Source organism: Bombus vancouverensis, chromosome 10 (assembly GCF_051014615.1).
Source record: "Bombus vancouverensis nearcticus chromosome 10, iyBomVanc1_principal, whole genome shotgun sequence".
NCBI classification, from domain to species: domain Eukaryota; kingdom Metazoa; phylum Arthropoda; class Insecta; order Hymenoptera; family Apidae; genus Bombus; species Bombus vancouverensis.
Genome location: NC_134920.1, coordinates 5,010,862 through 5,030,699, shown reverse-complemented (window position 1 = coordinate 5,030,699; position 19,838 = coordinate 5,010,862). Strand labels below are relative to the sequence as shown.

At 33.2% G+C, this 19,838-nt stretch overlaps 3 protein-coding genes across 5 annotated transcripts; 1 reads left to right on the top strand and 2 right to left on the bottom strand.

Moving 5' to 3' along the window:
• Positions 1-6,263: 6,263 nt before the first annotated feature.
• Positions 6,264-12,648, bottom strand: LOC117157772 (uncharacterized). The gene is made up of 8 exons (XM_033336022.2): positions 12,552-12,648; positions 11,993-12,425; positions 11,754-11,894; positions 10,735-11,423; positions 10,049-10,427; positions 9,809-9,974; positions 9,623-9,731; positions 6,264-9,537 (listed from the first exon to the last, which is right to left on the bottom strand). The coding sequence occupies exons 1-8, from the start codon at positions 12,646-12,648 to the stop codon at positions 9,461-9,463; spliced, it is 2,091 nt and encodes a 696-aa protein (XP_033191913.2). The 3' UTR covers positions 6,264-9,460.
• On the top strand, positions 12,253-16,963 carry LOC117157776 (transmembrane protein 115). 3 transcript variants are annotated; one of them, XM_076622318.1, is made up of 5 exons: positions 12,253-12,674; positions 13,171-13,761; positions 13,989-14,244; positions 14,326-14,502; positions 14,640-16,963. In XM_076622318.1, the coding sequence occupies exons 2-5, from the start codon at positions 13,311-13,313 to the stop codon at positions 14,842-14,844; spliced, it is 1,089 nt and encodes a 362-aa protein (XP_076478433.1). In that variant the 5' UTR covers positions 12,253-12,674; positions 13,171-13,310; the 3' UTR covers positions 14,845-16,963. The 3 variants fall into 3 exon arrangements, with proteins under 3 accessions (XP_076478433.1, XP_076478434.1, XP_033191919.1); XM_076622319.1 differs by lacking the exon at positions 12,253-12,674 and having other exon boundaries at positions 13,164-13,761; positions 14,640-14,802; positions 15,485-16,963; XM_033336028.2 differs by lacking the exon at positions 12,253-12,674 and having other exon boundaries at positions 13,167-13,761.
• On the bottom strand, positions 16,232-19,601 carry Hakai (E3 ubiquitin-protein ligase Hakai). The gene is made up of 5 exons (XM_033336027.2): positions 19,359-19,601; positions 19,032-19,135; positions 18,592-18,903; positions 18,170-18,358; positions 16,232-18,091 (listed from the first exon to the last, which is right to left on the bottom strand). The coding sequence occupies exons 2-5, from the start codon at positions 19,131-19,133 to the stop codon at positions 17,408-17,410; spliced, it is 1,287 nt and encodes a 428-aa protein (XP_033191918.1). The 5' UTR covers positions 19,134-19,135; positions 19,359-19,601; the 3' UTR covers positions 16,232-17,407.
• Positions 19,602-19,838: the final 237 nt, after the last annotated feature.

The following is a 19,838-nucleotide window of genomic DNA, read 5'->3' as shown; positions in this document are numbered from 1 at the left end:
GTTCGTAATCTAATCTTCCAACTAAAAAATATTCGCATCTTCCATTTTGTGATTGATAAATCTATTTGTCTTCTATGTAACCGCAAAATTCATTCTAAATTCAGTAACTCGATTCGTTGAAATCGTCGAATACTAAATTCATCGTTTGTTGTTTCTTAAACCGTCGCTGCGTAACGTCGTGATGCTACAGCTTGGTAAAAGATAAATGGCGTAATGGTCGATAACGAAAAAATAAAAGGAATAATAGGGTGGTGGGTCTCGGTTCGTTACGACGATCGCCGTGCAGACCGGAATTCGGGGGAGAGGGTGTCCACCCGTCCCACGTTTCCAACCCCTCGCAGGAAAGTTCGCGCTTAATATTATTAAATTGAAGGACAATGGCGGTGGCCCATGACACGCGACGTTTAAACGATTTTAATAACATTTCACGGAGATTTTTTTAATAATATGATAATAAAGGGAAATGAAAGAAAACGCTCAAGGGATTATTATCATTCTGTCACGGAGGCTCCATCCGCACTTCGCTCTGCCTCCATCTGCCTCGTCCCGTCCCTTTTCATCCGTCACCCAACCTGCCGCTTCGATTCTCATCGCCAGATATACCGGAACTTCTGTTTCGCTTTCGTTTTAATATTCGTCGAAAAAGAATTCAGTATCTTCACCTCGTTGCTCCCACGCGTTCCACCAGTACCTTTCAGTTCTTTTAATTTCTCATTCCCCTCCTCGCCATACCTTATTCTCGATACCGATCCTTTTATTGAGAGGCAGAAGTTAATATTGGCCACGTTCATGTTCATGTTCACCCCTATGTTTCGTGTTTCAATTAAAACCGTCTTTACCGGTTTCACGTACTTGCGGTCGAGAACATGTCTCCTCCGGTCACCTTGGCATTCTTTTCATCCATAGATTGATTTATAGGTATTATCTTATTTTTCTTATTATTACGTTATGGTCACAGTTGATATGTGTTCTGACAAATATATCATACAAGAAACATAATGAACATTCTTGTTGATCTAATTTTCATGTTACTTATTGTTAAAAAAACTATGATAAATAGAAATGTCTCCTCGTAAATACCGCATACGTATCTCTTTACAATATCGATCAAAGTATCTTAACTCCAGTGATTCTTCTGAATAAATACAGTTTTATAATTTTACATTTCAAAGATAAAGCCAAAAAACGTGAAACGCGAAACGTGAATCTTCAATCCTTATGATAATCCATCTTAAGCATGATATATCCCTCATTTCGACTTCGAATCAACTACAGCTCACCTTTCATGGTTTTATACTTTGTATAGAATAAAGGAGTGATGCGCGGAAAACCCGACAAGCATTACGGGTTAAAGAATGGGGATATTTTACGCTCGGTAAAGCACGGTCCATCGGGCAAGTCCACCCCTATCCATGCACAATAGACGAGGTGGTTAGGTGCCCTAGGTGTCAACCCGGCCTCGTTTTTGTACGGGTGGTCTCCTTTCGATACTGTTCTTTATTTTCGTCGAGTAGAGCTCGAGCACCCAAAAGAGTTCCCTTTCGGAACGTTCAACGTGTTTCGTACTACAGGACGTGTTGCATATTCTTTTAGCCGATTTGTCGCGTTTCTCTATAAGCTAACGACAAATGCAAAATTTTTCGACTTAGAAACGAAATATTAAATGTGCCATTTTTTTATCTCGAAGGTTAGATATAAAAGACAGTTAGAATATTATCAAGTGCGAAAATTCCAAAAATTCGTAGCGAAATATTACATATAGGGTAGTTACTAAGTATGTACATAATTGATTTTAATATACGGGGTGGTTGGTAACTGGTGGTACAAGCGGAAAGGGGGTGATTCTACGTGAAAAAGGAAATCGAAAATATAGAATAAAAATTCTTTTTATTTTTTTTTCTTAAATTTTTTAAAAAATCTACAGTGAGATCCGTTATAACGAGACGTGATAAAGTGCACGCGTACCGAGCGAAAATCCAAAGTCGATTTTCTCGAAAATAAAGCCTCGAACGAAAAATTTTTATTCTATATTTTCGACTTCTTTTTTCGCGTAGAATCACCCCCTTTCCGCTTGTACCACCAGTTACCAACCACCCTGTATAAAAAAACTGATTTTATTATGGTGTTATTAATAATATAAGTGGTAACTGATAATTAAATTAAATTTAAGTCGTTTCGATAAGAGTTATTCAATTGACCAGTCAATTTTAAACTATTAAACGTATCAAAACACGATCACAAGGCACAATTATCGCAGTTCACTCTAGTCCAAGAACTTCCTTCGTTTCTTGTTGTTCGCCACAATTAGGTTGTTTTCCCCGGCGGAAATTTCGGGTGCTCGAGAGAAGGGCGAGAAAAACGTTGGATGGATGCCCGCGATCATTATCATTAACGCGGCCGACACGGGCGTAGAACTCGGCCCAACGAAGCATAGATAAAGCTACAAAATATTAATCTCTTGTCGGGGCGAATGTATTTTTCAAAATTTCAACGTGCCGTTCTATAATGCTCCAATAGTTAATGCGGGACCATTAGTCAAACGTCGGGGCTCGTGCACACGAAAAGAGAAATTTCGATTTTAAATCGCTACATTTATCATGCAAGCAGGCGCATATGACACCGTTCTGATTTTATTTTGTTTCTCTTTCTTCCCTCTCCCCGGTTCCATCTCTACGCTCCAAACCCTTTTTTTTCTCTCTCCCCCCTCGTGTTTCTCTTTCTCTGTTTCGAGAACCGCTACAACGTATGGGCTACTGGTTGCGAGTTGTTCCTTGTTTTTCGAAAACCGATCCGCTAATAACTTGTAGCCATATTTTTTCCTTGGCCCGCGCTTCAAAACGCGAAACCCAGATTCAAAAACGGATTGCTGAAAAAGAATCGCACGTTGATTGATATAGGAATTTTCAATCGAGCGATGAATATTTTGGTAACTGAAGCTATCGAACGACTATACTTAATTGGTTCGATTATTTTCATTCTTGTATCATGCTAGGGTAACTTTTAAAATTTCTCATTCTTAACTTGATAGACATATCAGTTTAATTATACATAGGTACCTATTAATGATAATACCATAAATATAGTAAATATTGAAATTAAGAGGTTCAAGAGTTGTAATACCCCAAACGATTTAATTTGTTGCCACTATTTTTGTTAAATTTATTAATTTGCTATTGAATATGTTAAGGAAAACAATTTGTGGAATAATAAATTAACAAAAGATTTGATCTTTTTACGATATTTTCAGATAATTCAAGAAAAAGCAATCGGTCGCCACAAATTGACAATTAATGCGTACGAATGATTCCTGGGCTCTGTAAACAGTAACATATATATTTTGCAAAAGCGTCACCTATACCTAATCTAAAACCCATACTTGTCTCATAAAGTACGCTTCCATTCATCCTTCCTCGTAAACATGCTATCAGAAAATAATAAAAACGCCAAGGGAAATCGGCCTGATTCCGCACCGGGAGCCATAACACACCGGGCCAGCTCGTAAATTTTGGACCGCCGTTTTACTCTCCTATTTATTTCTCCTTTCCGAGAAATCGATCAGAGTATAACGCAGGTATCAAAATCGAATCGGTCTTAAGCGAACCACGTTGCGTGAAATGTAACAGAAATTTTTATTAACGGCAGTATTACTTTTTGGGGACCAAAGAAGTTACCTATGAGTTGATTTCAATCAAATCGAATCTTCATTTTAATAGATAATAATCTCTCAACGTATAAATTTCTCCTTGGTTTATTAGCGAAAATGATTAAACTTTTAAAATAAAGAGCAACTAACTTGCAAATGGATATGCAATATATTTTTATAAGATATATCTTTAGGTATGTTAATATAGATATAAGACATCGGACCTCTTGAATTCGTAAAGATCAATAAATAAATTAAATATAATTTATACCCACGTAACATAGACATGTTTATTAAATAGTTAATCTAGAAAAGAAAAGAATTATTCACAATTATTTCAAACATTAAAAATGTATTTCATTTATTCAACTGAATACTTAGAAATATGCGAAAAGAACGACAAATCGATTATTTTAGTTTGTTATGAGCTTCAACATGTTTATATCTGCACGATATTAATTACTGAAGGTAATTCGGTAAATGTCTGCCGCTTTGGAAATTAACCTTCGAATACATCGTCGACTAAATTTTCATTAAACGAAGATTAAGCGATCTCATGTGAGAGAAACCCGCGAGACGCGCGCCTTTGATCGCTTCTTCGCCACAATTGCCTGTCAGTGCAAGCATACGCACGATATTCTAGCTGATCAATTAATTACGTACCTCTAACATATTAATAAAATTCCAAGCTATCAAAGAATAAACGTTATTCTCGTCTTTTCCAATCGATTTCAGAGAGCAACGAGCGAAAATGTTTTTCAAATAACGTTTTGGCACGCGCTGATGACTATAAAATGAATATATTTTGTTAATATTTGCATACATCACGGTGTACCAAAGCATAGGGCAATAAACAAATGCATAATGGTATGAATATTCATGATCGGTTAACGATGGACAATCATGAAACATACAAGAGCAGCACAACTATTCCACATTTTGCATATACACATAAAAAATATCTAAAAATTTACCATACTGCTTGAAAGTTAATCTTACAACTTTTCATATTATTAGCGGTTCATTTGTCACTTTCTTACAATTTGCTCTCATGCTCCAGCTATTTCACTATTTTACAAAACCTCGTTACTGAAGTGTACATAAGAATATTATATATCACAAACCGTCTAAACTTCTTTAAACTATTCATAAATCATTCAAAATCATGAAAAGTTAGAATCAGACCTTTGAGTTAACTTGGAATTATATTTTGACTTCTAGTCGAAAGAAGCAACTATGTTGCGATAAAACCGAGGGTAGATCCACTGGTTCAGAGATCGTCGCAGGTACAACGCGACCATTGAAATGTTCTAGGTACAAACGAGAGAAAAAAGGGGTTGCTTCTCCCAGGAAGGTCTGCGAATGGTAAACTGGGCGTAACCCCCAATATCATCTTACAAGTGTGCGCAGGAATCGGCGCCAGGGATCGAAAGGGGGAGAAAGAGAAACAGAGAGGAAGAAAGAGAACGGATAAAACGTGGCTGATTTATTTATCGAATCATAAATTACCGGGGTTACAATACGTGGCAGCATGCAAAAGCCCGCGCGTCTCCACGGTGTTCCTTTTCTCTCTGTTCCTCCCAAATGGTGGATCGAAAATGCGGTGAGAGACCGAGGGCGTAAACGTAACGCATGTTTGCATTGCGTGCCCGACCGGAAACACGATTTATACGATGCAAATTAAATGTGTACGCTACACACACGCGCCTGGCTAACATTCGTCCATAACAAAAATCCCCTACCGATCTATCGTTGTTATTCTTAACGTTTTCATTACTGTGTCTCGTGCTTGTGACTTGTTCCTTAACTACTTGTGCATACTATCTAACTTGACTCCAATTCTCATGAAAAGACTTTCATTTATTCTAAGAAAGTTTAAGGAGAATTGTAAACAAAAGGCGGTAACGACTTGTGTAAAACTTGTATAGGTTTATTTACCTATTGGCATGTTCTTCTCCATTTTTATGTAGTTAAAAATGTAATTTAAAATATGTAGTTTAAAATAGATAAGTACCTTCGATAGCTTACGTGTATTACTTTTACTTGTCTTATTCACATTTTATTTCAAATATCTTAATTGCAACATATACATACATAAAATCCTGTAGAAATATGTAACGAAATTTCTTGTCATTCCGTTCTTAATATTTTATAGACGTAACATATGAATTTTATTCTAATTCTCATCTTTTGTTCAAACTACTGAATAGAATATGAAGATTGATAATTATGGCATTCGTTTGAATACAAAGTTTCAGTAATTGATTCAGATGGATCTATGATGGTCTAGTATTTGTGAGCGATTATTATTATAGGAACTAAAACACTTACGTGGTTGAAAGTACGGTTTGGAACCCTTTCTAAATCAGAATATTGAATAAACTGTGATCCATTTGAAACGCGTGCGGGGGATTCTTCACGGTCGCGTCCACATGTCTACCAATTAGATACACAGGATACAATCACTATTACCCTCCATGGCCTACAAGCAATTATTCATTTCTCGCAGCAATAAAACGTCTTTTTATTATAATTTTTATTCGTTATCACCTTACGATGAACAAGAGGTTTCATTAATGAATTTCCAAGATAAATACAATTTCGAATCAAAATTATTACACTTCCGTTGTATTATTATTAGATCGAAAATTTATGGTTGGTTAGACAGAGTAAAAGATTGTTTCTACCTACTTGCTTCGCGTTAAATAACCAATTTATAACACGTTACAAGTACAATTCATTTTAATGTGATTCGAATGAATACCCTTACCAGTTACCTAGTCGTGTTGTGACAATGTTTAGGGAACATTTTGGGGTCTAACATTTGTGTACGCTCCCCTTTTTAGCCAGTTTTCATTGTACAACGAAAACGTATCGGCCATTGACAAATGGGAGATATTAATTTTAACGTACCAGAATTTCGCGTGACATCCACGTCATGGGATACTACCCTCGATTGTCGCGTTCATTCTCCCGTGCTCCTCTCAAAATTCGCTAGATACATCCAGATATCATAAATGTAAAATCTAAAATATCAGGTTTATAAAATTCATAAACTATCATAGATTTATTCTGGACTTTCTGCAATAAATGCAATTGAAATATCATGTAATTAAATAGCTTTATCTTTACTACATAATAATGGTGTATCCAATATTTCAATACAATTAAAAAGATCTAGCGACAACTAAAATTTATAATACATTAAATACTCAATCATTTTCTATTTCTAAAAATTAATTCGTTCATTCATTCAGAGCAGTGTATTAACAGATATTTATCGAATGTTTCAATAGTTCTGTCGATCTTAGACGATTTCATTGTAATGGTTGTACTTGATCATACGTGTAGTATTCATTCTTATAATATAAAACATACCTACTACTTATCCCGGACACAGAGTTAAGGCCGTAAAATGACGCGAACGTATCAGACGGAAATACGTTCGAAAAGGTAGGGCGACATTGGGAATTGAAAAATAGTGCCTTGGGCCGCTGTCGTTCACAGTGATGGTTCCGTGACAGCCAATGTAACGCACGAATTAACGAAATAATTGATTTTCATACCGTTCGGAGTCAGCGGCGCGCGCAAAAGACTGAGCGAGCCGATCGCCGAACCGAGGAGATATTTTCTCGATTTCCTGACCACAGGTGCATCCACGTTACTGCATCGTGTATGAAAAAGCTTCAGCCTTAGGCGAATTTTCCTTTACAACGCGAAAATACTTGGCTCGTTTTTCATATAATTCTATACGCTCCTTTCCCGATTTAACATGAATACTACTGTGATCTTTACCATTACAAGCAAACAATGTTTTAACAATTTTGGAAGATATCTAAGATCTCTCGTTTCTTATTATCGTATACATTGTCTTATTACATTGCCTTATTACATTGTCATTATCTCCGTATATATTGCTGAAATTAATCATTTAGAATATATATCATTAATAAAAAGTTCATTTTTGATATTTAACAATTTCTGCTTGAACATCATATATTTACAACATTAATAAATTCTCGATGAAATGAAACTAAAACTTAGCGAAGTCTAAAATGTTTGTTAATACATCTATTAGTTTTCATAACTGTACATTAAGTAAAACTAAATATTTTAATAAACTGCATATGTGCTTATCGCAACAGACGAGGCGTGTTCCACTTTCTGGCTAATAATTCACCAAAGTCGAGTAAATCGGCGTGTCTCGTAACGTTAATAGGTAAAGCGAAAGAGATTATTCGTAGCCAGCTGGATAATATAAGCCGGCGAGCACGCTGCTATATGGATGGGGGTCGGTCGAAGGAAGGAAACGAAGGCGGAAAGAGAAAGAGAAGGAAAACGGGGAGAGAGAACAGATTTATATTTGAAATTAGATTAAGCTCCTGCGCTTGAAAGCTATATAAACGCCCCTCTAGCCAGCAGTGCCGCGTACGTTCCGCGTTCTGCAATCCACTAAGAGGAGAGACTCAATAAACCAACCACTCACTCTCTTTCTTCCTTCATCTTTTTCTCTTTCCCATTCTCTTTTTCCCTTTCTCTCTCGTATCTTTTCTTTTCCTTCGTTCACTGCATTTTTACAGAATCCAACTCTGTTCCTTGCTTTCTTCCTACATATCTCTTTTTTATTTTTATCAATAAAACTACCCGTCAAATCGTCTTATTTCTCTTTCTTCCCAGTTTTACGAAGTGTATGATCTTCCTTGTGTGTTTCTATTTTTCACGAAGAAGTAACCATTCTGCTTATCCTGCTTCATACTTTCGCCAATCCGTGGATACACTCGTATTATTCTTGAAATAGCTGCGTGGAACTCGAGATATTATTCGTGCTTTCTCTGACGCCTTTTGTTCTAACGAAAGACATCGACTTTGCCACAGTACTCTTACGATTAAGTTTCTTTTCTTCTGATTTTCTTTTCTGATCGCAATCTTCATATTCTTTATTTTATATTAACTTAAATCCTTTTATTATTGTTACAAACTTACTGGTTATGACAAGTTTCCTAATGTTTTCCAGGATCCTTGTATAACATAGCAATCCATTTTGACTTGTAATTTAGATAAATATTAGAGAAGTAAAGTAATGTAAATTGTTTTGTAAATTATAATTATAATTATATTTATAAATAAATATATATATATTTATTTGTTTGTTTATTTATTTATTTATTTATTATTTATTATTTATTATATATTAGAGATCTCGATTTCACGTGTACCTAAAATATACGTGTACACATGTAGTTAATATCTCCGCGTTTTAATCCGTGTATTTCTCAATACACGGGTATATGGAGTTAGGTATACGGATCGTAATATCTGTACATGCATCCGTGTACTGACTTTCACAGATACACGTGTATAGAAATTATATAATTTCACGTGTATTAATCCGTACACCATATTTCATTTTTAATTAGATATCAGAATATTTAAATATGCAAATAAGTAAATAATTTGTGATAGTCTACTAGCATTTTCATTATTGCATGTATTTTCTGGCGATATTCGTTTGAAGTACTAAGGTATATTTAAAAAAAAACTATAATTTCGGAAATTTCGAGATGTTTCAAACTTGAATGGAACGAAGGTAACACTCTTTCATTAAACCATATATCCTTTTTTTTTATGTACACGTGTACACGTGTATTTTCAATATACGTTCAAAATCAGGAACTATAATATATATATATATATATATGTATATATGTTTATAAGAAAACACACTCTTTATAAACTATTAACTAAAAATTGTCATTCTTAAATTATTTATAGCTAAAGTTTTCAATCAATGACATTTATTAATCTTGTATAATAACTCTACATGGGAGTTTGTAATGTACCTGGACCCACACCATATCCGTATCCTTGAGGTCCGAAATTTCGAACGTAACATTCTAAATAGCAACATAAAATCGATCGTTTGCTAACTAATAACTATAAAGAAGAATATACAAGATTATAAAGATCAGAATAACTAACGTTTGCAATAAATTTCCCCACAATTCTCCTGATACGTTAAGGGTTCCAAGGGTTTTCTGCAGCAATAGCAGCTGAAGCACGTATTATGGAACGGTATACCAGACACAATCTTGAACGGGCAACGTTCACGCGTTTCAATGTCAATTAATAGAAAACTATTAATTGATCAAAATAATGCAAAATTACCTGCATTTCAGCTTGATACACTTTTCGGCCACAGCGCTGACAATCAAGACCTCCGCCAAAACAGTCGCATGCAGTTTTCGGTCGGCAACATCCTAGGTCAATGGGTTCTGCTCTATCGGTGCTACAACACCTTCTGGTTCTTACTCGACATATTGGACTTTTTGATCTTCATAGATAAAGAAATGTCACTAGTAAGGCGCCATAAAATAATATAAAGCGGCAATATTGAAATGTTCTTACCGGCAGCAGCATGTGCTACCTCCATTTCCACAACAATTTCCACTTTTTGGACCACAACAACAAATTACTTGAGGACACGATCGTGGTGGAGAACAAGGTGAACACGGACGACAAGGTGGTACCACGCAAGATTTCGCAGGTAAACACATTTGTCCAGGTTTTCCACAACCACCACGACATCCTCCTCCACAACATCCACCTCCACCACAACTTTGAGATTCTACAGTGCACGGTTGACGACATCTAAAAATCGGTTTCTTGCAAATTGGCCGTTCAAGCGATGATGAACAACAGCAACGTCTCTCAATAACTGGTTGAACATTGGATGAGCAGGTTGTACAGGACGTTACAGCTGTGCGACATTGTTCTGATGGATCTCCTGAAACATAAAAATTACAATTCTGACTAGTTTTCTTTATAGATAAATTGTTTTTATGTACTATAGTAGATTCCCGGTTATCAAGTCCCGTTTTAATCAGATTTTTACTAAAATGAAAATAATTAACATATTCCGTTATCCACATTGTCTAGAAATACCTTTTATAAATAATAGACAGTGTAGATACATAATTGTTTATCTTATGGTGTATGTGATAATTGGTATATATTTTCGGATTAACTAACTATTCGGCCCTATAAGGACAATTAAGCGGGAGTCTATCATGCTTGGATCTCAGTATATTTACTTCTGCAAAGACAGGCAGTTTCAACTTTTGTTGTTCCACACGAAGGTCTAAGGCGAGTTCCGCACGGTCCACCGCATCCTCCCCGCATTCGTTCGTTTTCATCAAGTGATGAGTTCGGGCCACTTTGATGAGCGTACGTCATCATGTCTTCTTTCGACGATGCATCGTCTTTTTCGTTCATTATTCTGTATGTGCGCGACTCTGAATTGCCTTTGACGCAACGATCTTGCCCACGATTCTTCTCGATGTCATTGCATTTGCTTATCGTATCTTCTTCGTCGCACTCTGACGCGCTTTTTTCAAAATGTATTCTGCCACTATCTTCGGTATGATTTACGTTAACATTTTCGTATCCGCCGTCATTTTTACCAACCGAATCGTCCGCTTGCCAAATATCGTAAGTATTATTATATTCCTGTCTATTATCGTTATTGTAACGGAGCCTATGATGAGCATCCTGCATTTTCGTGATACAATTCTGGTGGTTTTCGCGCATATTTCCGAAGACGACGTCATGGAACAAGACTCGTCGTCGGGAAGGCAGCGGACTGCGAGGCGGTGGTACCGGCGGATACGCAAATTTTCGTCTTGACGGAATAATGACGCTAATGTCACTAAATTCGTACACGGGGTCGTATTTGTTAATTTTATTATTCCGGTTGATAGTGGTCATTTGAATTTTATCTATGCTGGAAATATCTACGCTTAGAAAGCCTTATTTTGACAAGTTGTCACTGCACTGATGTTTTTAGATAAAAATACAGAAATAAAAATAGAAATTTGAAATTAATGACGCAACGTGGCAACTATACTGTTAAGCAACCATTAAAGAATTTGAAACTACCGATATCTTACCGACGGATGCTATTTCCGGTGAAAAGTTGTAAATACAAATTCAACGTAAATGCTAGTCTAATATATCCAATTATTTTTGCACTTAGGGCTAAACATTTCTTCAGAAATAGCTTACAAAAATCTGGAAGAATAGGAGTAAGGAAAATTCAGAAAATTCGATATACCTTAATTGAGCCTCTGTAATGTTGACTTCATTATTACTAAACAAAATCTTTGGTTCAGATTGATCTGTTTCTTGTTTCTGCGCTTCAAATCGACAATCTTTCGCGATATCGTTATTCTTCTGCGACTCCAGAGACAACGTACTATTTTAATAAGAGCATCATTAACAAGGCATTTTTGCTTGAAACTAGGTATGACCAGAAAAAGCGGAAATATGTATGTATCGAGAATAAATTTAAACCTGCGGAACTTAGAATGTTGACGATTGTACCACGTAGTAATTGCGTTAGGACTGGGTGAAGGGTCGCAAATTGTTGTCATTGAATTAACAACACCTAGATTTGCACACTCGTTTTCTAAGAAATGCTTTTTCTCTTTGTCAAAGTAAACGTTTGTCTCCTCGGCTTCGCTACCTCCACCGCGAAGTCTATGCTTGTCAGATTGATAATGTTGATTTCTATTTAGTGACGCGTTACCGATTGAATTTTCTGTGTCATAACACTGGTAATTTAATGATTCCTTTGCCGAAATTGTTAAGGTTGCAGGCAAGTGCTGTACTTTTTTGATTTCATGATTCGCAGTTGACAAAGACAGGCGAACGTAACAATTCTTGCAAAATAATTCTCCGAGATGCGTCACGACGTTACAACTATTCAGTAATTTTCGACAATTACCTATGGAGCATTGAAAGTCAAATTTAAATAATCTTGGATTTATGATCGAATAATGAAAGAAAACATTACAAGAGGAAGACTAATTGACTTAGATTAAATTTTTTAATAGAAATTTACGATACTAACGACAAGAGAAACAAAACGTATGCCAAACTTTTCCAAGAGCTAATTTCTCTTCTGCGAAGTAAACCTCGCGATTACAACGTGGACAAACTCCAGGCATTTATTAATCAACGTTATCTACTTCTTGTTAGTATTTGAAAACACATGTTGCAATGATTTTTACATATTACTATCCTCAATTATACTATACACAATTTACATATTAAAATCCTCTTCTATTAAAATGTCTTCGATTACCTGTACGATGTACGTTCTAACATTTATGAACGTTTACAGAATAATCATTTAGAACACAATAAATTTCACACATAGTTATTTTTTAATTTTGTAATAATCAATTTTTGTTATATAAAAACAATCTATATAAATTTCCCAAAAAATGTTAAAAAATGTCGAACATCAATTACAAATCGATGTAAAACAAAACACAAGCATAAATATTATAAAATAATATTAGAGACTGTTAATATGCAAGATCATATACAATTATCTTTTACAAGTAATAATGTCAAGTATATTTCATTTATTTTAGTATATATCATTATTATTATAAAGAAATACACAATTACTCTTATTAGAAACGTTTGAAATATATATTTGCTTTTTTACATTTACCAAATAGAGAAATTATAATTCATACATACTACATTGGTAAACGTGTGAAGGAGGAAGTCAATGTGTTTAATCCACATGCAACAAACGTCAGGTCATAGTGCAAGTGGCTCCGTGATTCAAAGAGGTTAAGAGAGCTGCCTAATAGAAATGGCAGCAATAAAGGGCCTGGGTAGAAATATCCCCTATCTGAGGCAACAATTTGCTGCCCTTTTAGGAAACACCAGTACTAGTGTTAAATTCATATGCATAGTCGTTCTGTTTTCCTATTGCCTTTCTTTCTCCACGGAAACGGTACGTGTATTGAGCGTAACACCAGGTTACCTACTGCCTCCAGTTTTTTGGATTTGGACTGCATTCACCTTCTGTTTCCTTGAGATACATTTCTGGGAAGTATGCGTGGATATTGTGACAGTAGGTCTTTGTGGCAAATTGATCGAACCACTATGGGGCGCGATGGAAATGATGACTTTCTTTGCTATCGTTAATTTTGGCGTCGCTGTATTATCTGCTTTATTTTATTTATTCCTTTATATGTGCACCAACGATCCGGATCTGCTATTTGATATACACATTCATGGACTAACTGGATATATCGCAGGTATATTCTTTATGAATAGCCTTTTGTTGTCATCGAACACATGTCATGTAATATGTGTATATATACACATATATATGTATAGATGTATAATATATTTTGTTATATTTTTTCAGTATAGTATTATAGTTTTAGATAATATTAAATACATGAAATATATAGAAATTAATTAAAGAAAATTACTTGCATTAACTTGAGACATAATTAATGTTATTTATCTTTGTTTGTAGGTGTTGCAGTAGCTGTAAAACAAATAATGCCAGATCATATTTTAGTTAAAACACCAATTGGAAAGATTACGAATAGGAATATACCATTAATGGTATGGGTTATGGGAGTGATATTATGGCTTTTTGGATTATTAGAAGGCACTCATCCAACTATGTTTCTTAGTGGTTTATTAATATCGTGGATATATCTTAGATTCTATCAAAAACATAACAATGGCACACGTGGTGATATGGCAGATAATTTCACATTTGCAAGGTAAATTTTATTTTAATGTTATTGAAAAACATGAAATTAGATAGAATATTCTTAATCTTATGCATATGAATTTGATTATAGTTTCTTTCCAAATGTCTTACAACCACCAATAGCAGTTGTGAGTAACACGGTACATGGCTTTTTTGTACGAGTTGGAATTTGTAGAAAAGTAGTTAGAAGATTTGACATGTCCAATGCCCCACCTGGTCTCATTATAAATCTTCCTGGTATCGATCCACATGATAGTGAAAGAAGAAGGTTTGACATTCTTTTGCGTTTATTAAAAAATATGCATATAATAAAGTAAAAAAGAAGAGCAGTTAGTTCAGTAACAATCTTAAAGTTAATTTTGAAACAATAATATTTGTAGGTTTATAATTGATAATAATTTTCAGGCAAATAGCATTAAAAGCCTTGAGTGAAAGATTGAGCAAGGATCATGCAAAACCATGGCAACAAGAAAGAGCTAAAAAACATTCTCCAGTACCTCCTGCAGTTTCAATCCCAATTCCTGATACTGCTACACCCAAGCCACTTGCATCTCCTCTCATTCCTCAAGTTAGTGTTAACATACATAATCATACTTCTACTAATACGTGATCACATCAAATAGACTGATTTCAAATACATGCATAAGTATTTTAAGAAACTTCTAAAGAAAATATTAATAATATGCAACAATATTGATAATATGGCAATGTTTCGTGAGATAGTAATTTTTAGTAATATACATATGTAAGCAAAGCGCGATTATAAAAAAGAAAAGAACAGCAAAGAAAGTACTTTCAGATCTTTCTAATTTGTAATTATACAGCCACATCGAAAAAGCATTTATTTCTTAATGTCTATTGGTAAATTCAAAGAACAATATGTAATATTCAAGCTGTGCCTTGGCGTTTATAACTTTTAATTAATTTGTGTATCCAACCTTAAATCTGTTTTTAAACATATAAACGCCTAGTTGACTTGTTCTTTGATATCACCACATACAAAATGGCATTTTATACGGTAAATAAATTTATATATATTAACCATAATGCCATATTGCAGATTGTACATTATATAGTCTTTAGAAGATTCTTAACAAGAAATATAGGAAAGCCGATCTTTCTAGTTTGTGATGATATTTTCCAAGAAAATCGCGTTCTTTGTTACTAAGAAACTATAAACTCTATTTATGTAACTGAGTATTGTCGGTAAAAGATAAATAATTAAAATTTTTTTAACAAATATGTTGAAGGTCCTGAAATACTGTATAAGTGCAGCAATGTTCCGTCGTTAATATTATTCAGTAATAGCTGGAAGGTAAAGATACATTACTAATAACAATGAATGAAAATAGACTGGTTTCCAGTGTAATGTAAAATAATTTTACTAGAGACAGATTTAAATTTGGAAAAGGTTATTACTTTATCAACATGTTTTAGGAAATATTTTATACAATCAGGATTACAATTAAATATTCTGTATAGTGTAAAATGTTAATGTACAATACATATAGATGTTGAAATGAGATGACGATTATAAAACACAAACATTTTCAGCTTATTTTAAAGTCATACTTTAACAAAAATTGTAGGATAAAATGCTAACTTTTTACATCATGAAAAATGAAGAGATGAGTATCAAATGCATTATTTCTGTAGATTTTAAGGCAATTATTTTAGGACACAGAGAACAAATTTAACTTCAATAAATTATTTTCATATTACTTCAAGCAATAATTATATTTATATCTGTACCTAAATACCTAATATAGGTATATTAAAGATTTTATCTAAATTATAAAATACATGTATATTTTGATTAATACACATGTATTGCTTGTATACACATAAATTTATATTATTTATGTTCATTGTGTATTTTATTAATTTATTCTACTAATCTTGTCCTATATAGCTCAAATGTAGTTAACATAATTCTTACTGCTTATTAGGTACAGGTATTTAAAATATATTCATTTAATTACATTGTAACACAAACATTATTTTCATTTTATATCTGATTTATATTTTCACACGTAACATTCTTTCTTTACTTAAAACAATGCAACAATCAACTATTGTGCCACAAACACATGTTGCAATTTTTTTCGCCATCTATTGATATTTTTAAACAATTGTTAAATATTGATTATTATAGTTTAAAAGTAATTGTTTAAAATTATATATATGTATGAAAAGGTGAATGGAAAGTAGTTCGTATAAATGTATAGCAATGTGGATAATATTTGATATATCAATAGGTTGTAAATACCAGGAGTGATGTAAAACGTGAAGGGATCAAGACACTATAATGATGCAGTAATTATACATAGATAGATACATTAATACATGTGTGACGGAGTAAGATTAAAAACTATTTTCATGTATGGTTCAAAACTATCCCTTAAGAATGTATGTTATTCATATTTTGGCCTTCCACTTAAAGATTACTGATAAAAAAATTTTTAAGTACTTTTATTATAAGATTTTTAGTCAATTAATATTTATTATAAATATTACTAGAATTAAAAAGCGAAAGGCCAGAATGGAGTGTATGAACAAATGAATATTTGTTAATTTCATTAAATACATTATAAGAGTCTAATATAATAATTACACATTATATATATGTACATGTTATATATAATGAGTTTTGTACATATGTTAAAATCGTTATAGTCTGTACAATATTAAATTTTACTAAAAAAATACATATTTCCTATTTTCCTATACTGCTTGTAGGATAAAATTATAACAATTAACACTAGATATTCAATACATAATAGAAATACTTATTTGAAATATTAATATCTTATTATTTAATTTACATTACTCCTAATTTGTTAATTGTATATAAATAATAAGTATAAACTGTTTTCATATTACATAAAAAAAGTATCTCATTCTTTGTTACAAATCCTCTTTCTCAAACTATAAGTTTAAAAGCGGGAAATAAATAAATATATCTATAGGATGAAAAGAACTTTATTGCTATTATAATATATAATCTTTGTCATTGAATGTTGCAATTATAGTTCTTGAAAAGTATAAAATATTCCGAATATTTTCTAATGGTGGCAGCACATTTTCAATATTTTGAACTACTTTTAACTGTCATAATAATTTTATCACAATTTATATCATACAAGTCTTTACAACAAAGACATATACTTTTTTTACCTATAAAATTGTTGTTGATGCTGTGACCATTGTGTTTGTGGTGGTGGAGCTTGTTGTTGTGGAGGTGGTGGACCATATGATGGATCTTGTATATATCCTGTTGGAGATGGCCTTATTGAATTTGGTGTAGAAGATACATATTGCTGTTGTTGTTGTGGTGGTGGTGGCACATAAGATACTTGAGCAGGATGCTGTGGTTGCGGATAATATTGTGTTTGAGAAACAGGTGGTGGCACATTATATCCTCCATAATTAACTTGTGGAGGTGGAGGAGGATAATAATGATGACTTTGTTGCGTGTGTATGTCATGTGTTGTCATAGCTGTATCTTGAATAGGTACAGTTATAAGATTTGTTCTTAATGGAGCATTATTTGGCAGTGGAGGTGCAGGATTTTGAGAATAATTCTGCATTGATATTAATGCCTGTGGTCTATGTTGTTGTCTATGCTCCACTGGAGTTTGATTGACCATTGAATTCACTCTAGGATCGTTTCCCATTATGGGTTGAACCATATGTGATTGCACTGATTTTATGCGGGTATTCTGCATAGCAACCGACGAAACTTTTGTTAATTGAGATTCTATCTCTGATTTAGAATGCACATATTGAGGAGGATCAACTTGCATTCCTTGAACTTGCTGTGGTGGAGCTGATATATGTCGATGATTTATATGAGCCTATGTACAAATTGATACATCTATATGATCAAAATAAATTAATAAAAATTGGAAAATTGAAAAATAAAGAGAAATTACCTGTAAATCTCTTTGACTAAGGTATGTTCTTCTACAACCTGCATTTCCATATCTAGTTCCTCCATGTGTACACATAAACACAGTACCCAAACCAGTTTGTTCCACTCTAGAAACCTTTTCCATACAACGAGGACAAACTTTATCTTCCCTTTTGGCACAAGATAAGCAAAATACATGTTTGCAAGGTATCTGAAACAAAAATATAAGCATAAAAATTTATGAATATTAAATTAAGAAATATAACTATAACACTTAAGTCAGTTGATTTTATAATGATTTAGTCTATTCTAAAGATATACTATGTTTATTTTTTAAGCTTTTATGACTTAGATATTAACTATTAAAAATTTATTAGGTTTGATTTATATGTATATAAATATATATTTGTTATAATATCTTTTCCTCATAAAAGAAACTCTCACCATGCGTCCATAAATAAGAATTGGTTTCAAACACTTATCACAACAATGTATCATAGGATTTAACACTTTTTCTCCAATGAGATTTACTCTGTGATCCCATCTTAAACGTAGCATTGGTTCAGGCGGTCCTCTATTGATAGTTGTAAAAGTTGGAGCTTCCAATTGTGATATATCAGCTTCCAAGTCAAACTGTTGCTCCAAAGGAAGCTGCTGTGTTGGTGGAGCTTCATGTTCTTCTAATTCTGTTCCAACAACTTCTGTTGGAGCTTCTTCTACTTGTTGAGGAGTATCTTCTTCATCACTTTCAATGACCTATTTGAAATATATATACAATGAAATAATAACATCAGCTAAGTAGGATAGACATTAAAAAAATAAAGAGATAAATTAAAGAAATAAATTAATCAAAAATTTAAAACTAAAAGAACATTCAGATTTACCTTTACTTGTTTTTTAGACCTTCCTCTAGCCCTCCCTCGTGTTCTACCACGTGCTCTACCACGAGTTCTGCCTCTCATTCTTTTACCACTATCTTCCTCCATCACTATAATTATAAAAATTTAGAAACCTAATCATCTACTATACAATCATTAATTTTTGGAAACATAAGATCAAAGAAATAGTACATTAGTTATTATCTCAAAAATTAAACAAACAAATAATCAGTAATAAAAGTATGGTTTAATTTGATTGATTCGACGTTTTATATATTTTATTGTAAGGTATATTTTAATTTCAAAATTGTATGTCGGTAAGGCGGTACTTACCTAATTATGTAGGTTATATTTCTAATTCTAGGTAATAGATTATAATATCAATTATCATATTTATTGATAAATGCTTTAATTTGCTGAGAAGAAAATGTTTACACCTAACAATTAAAAAGTTGAATTTTTTTATTATTGGACTATGTAACGTCTCGCACTGAATCTAGTTAGACCACATATATGTATGAATGAAGAAATAAGCTGTTGCTACAATCTCCATTGTAGTAATCCATGTGACGTAGTATTTTGTTGTTACCTTGGAGACGACAGTCTACTTCACACAAAATGCAAAGTCGTATATTGAAACAAAGTACCCTGCATCTTTATGTTTATCATTGCATTTTGGCGAATGTTAGTCAATATAAACTTGATTAATTTAATAATTTTACTCTTGTTTGAAATTATTCTAAATAATGTAAAATTATGTAAAAAATATGATTAAATAAAATTGTTACTTTACATTATAATGTGTTCATAACT

What these genes read in the sequence shown, in the direction of transcription:
- LOC117157772 (XM_033336022.2), bottom strand. Translation starts at nt 12,648, where the DNA reads ATGCCTGGAGTTTGTCCACGTTGTAATCGCGAGGTTTACTTCGCAGAA. An exon ending in CAACATTCTAAGTTCCGCAG is followed by an intron (nt 11,895 to 11,992) that starts GTTTAAATTTAT and finishes TTATTAAAATAG; the next exon opens with TACGTTGTCTCTGGAGTCGC. An exon ending in TGTATCAAGCTGAAATGCAG is followed by an intron (nt 9,732 to 9,808) that starts GTAATTTTGCAT and finishes TGCCCGTTCAAG; the next exon opens with ATTGTGTCTGGTATACCGTT.
- LOC117157776 (XM_076622318.1), top strand. Translation starts at nt 13,311, where the DNA reads ATGGCAGCAATAAAGGGCCTGGGTAGAAATATCCCCTATCTGAGGCAA. An exon ending in ACTAACTGGATATATCGCAG is followed by an intron (nt 13,762 to 13,988) that starts GTATATTCTTTA and finishes CTTTGTTTGTAG; the next exon opens with GTGTTGCAGTAGCTGTAAAA. An exon ending in CATGATAGTGAAAGAAGAAG is followed by an intron (nt 14,503 to 14,639) that starts GTTTGACATTCT and finishes AATAATTTTCAG; the next exon opens with GCAAATAGCATTAAAAGCCT.
- Hakai (XM_033336027.2), bottom strand. Translation starts at nt 19,133, where the DNA reads ATGGAGGAAGATAGTGGTAAAAGAATGAGAGGCAGAACTCGTGGTAGA. An exon ending in TTCTTATTTATGGACGCATG is followed by an intron (nt 18,359 to 18,591) that starts GTGAGAGTTTCT and finishes TTTTTGTTTCAG; the next exon opens with ATACCTTGCAAACATGTATT. An exon ending in TTAGTCAAAGAGATTTACAG is followed by an intron (nt 18,092 to 18,169) that starts GTAATTTCTCTT and finishes ATTTGTACATAG; the next exon opens with GCTCATATAAATCATCGACA.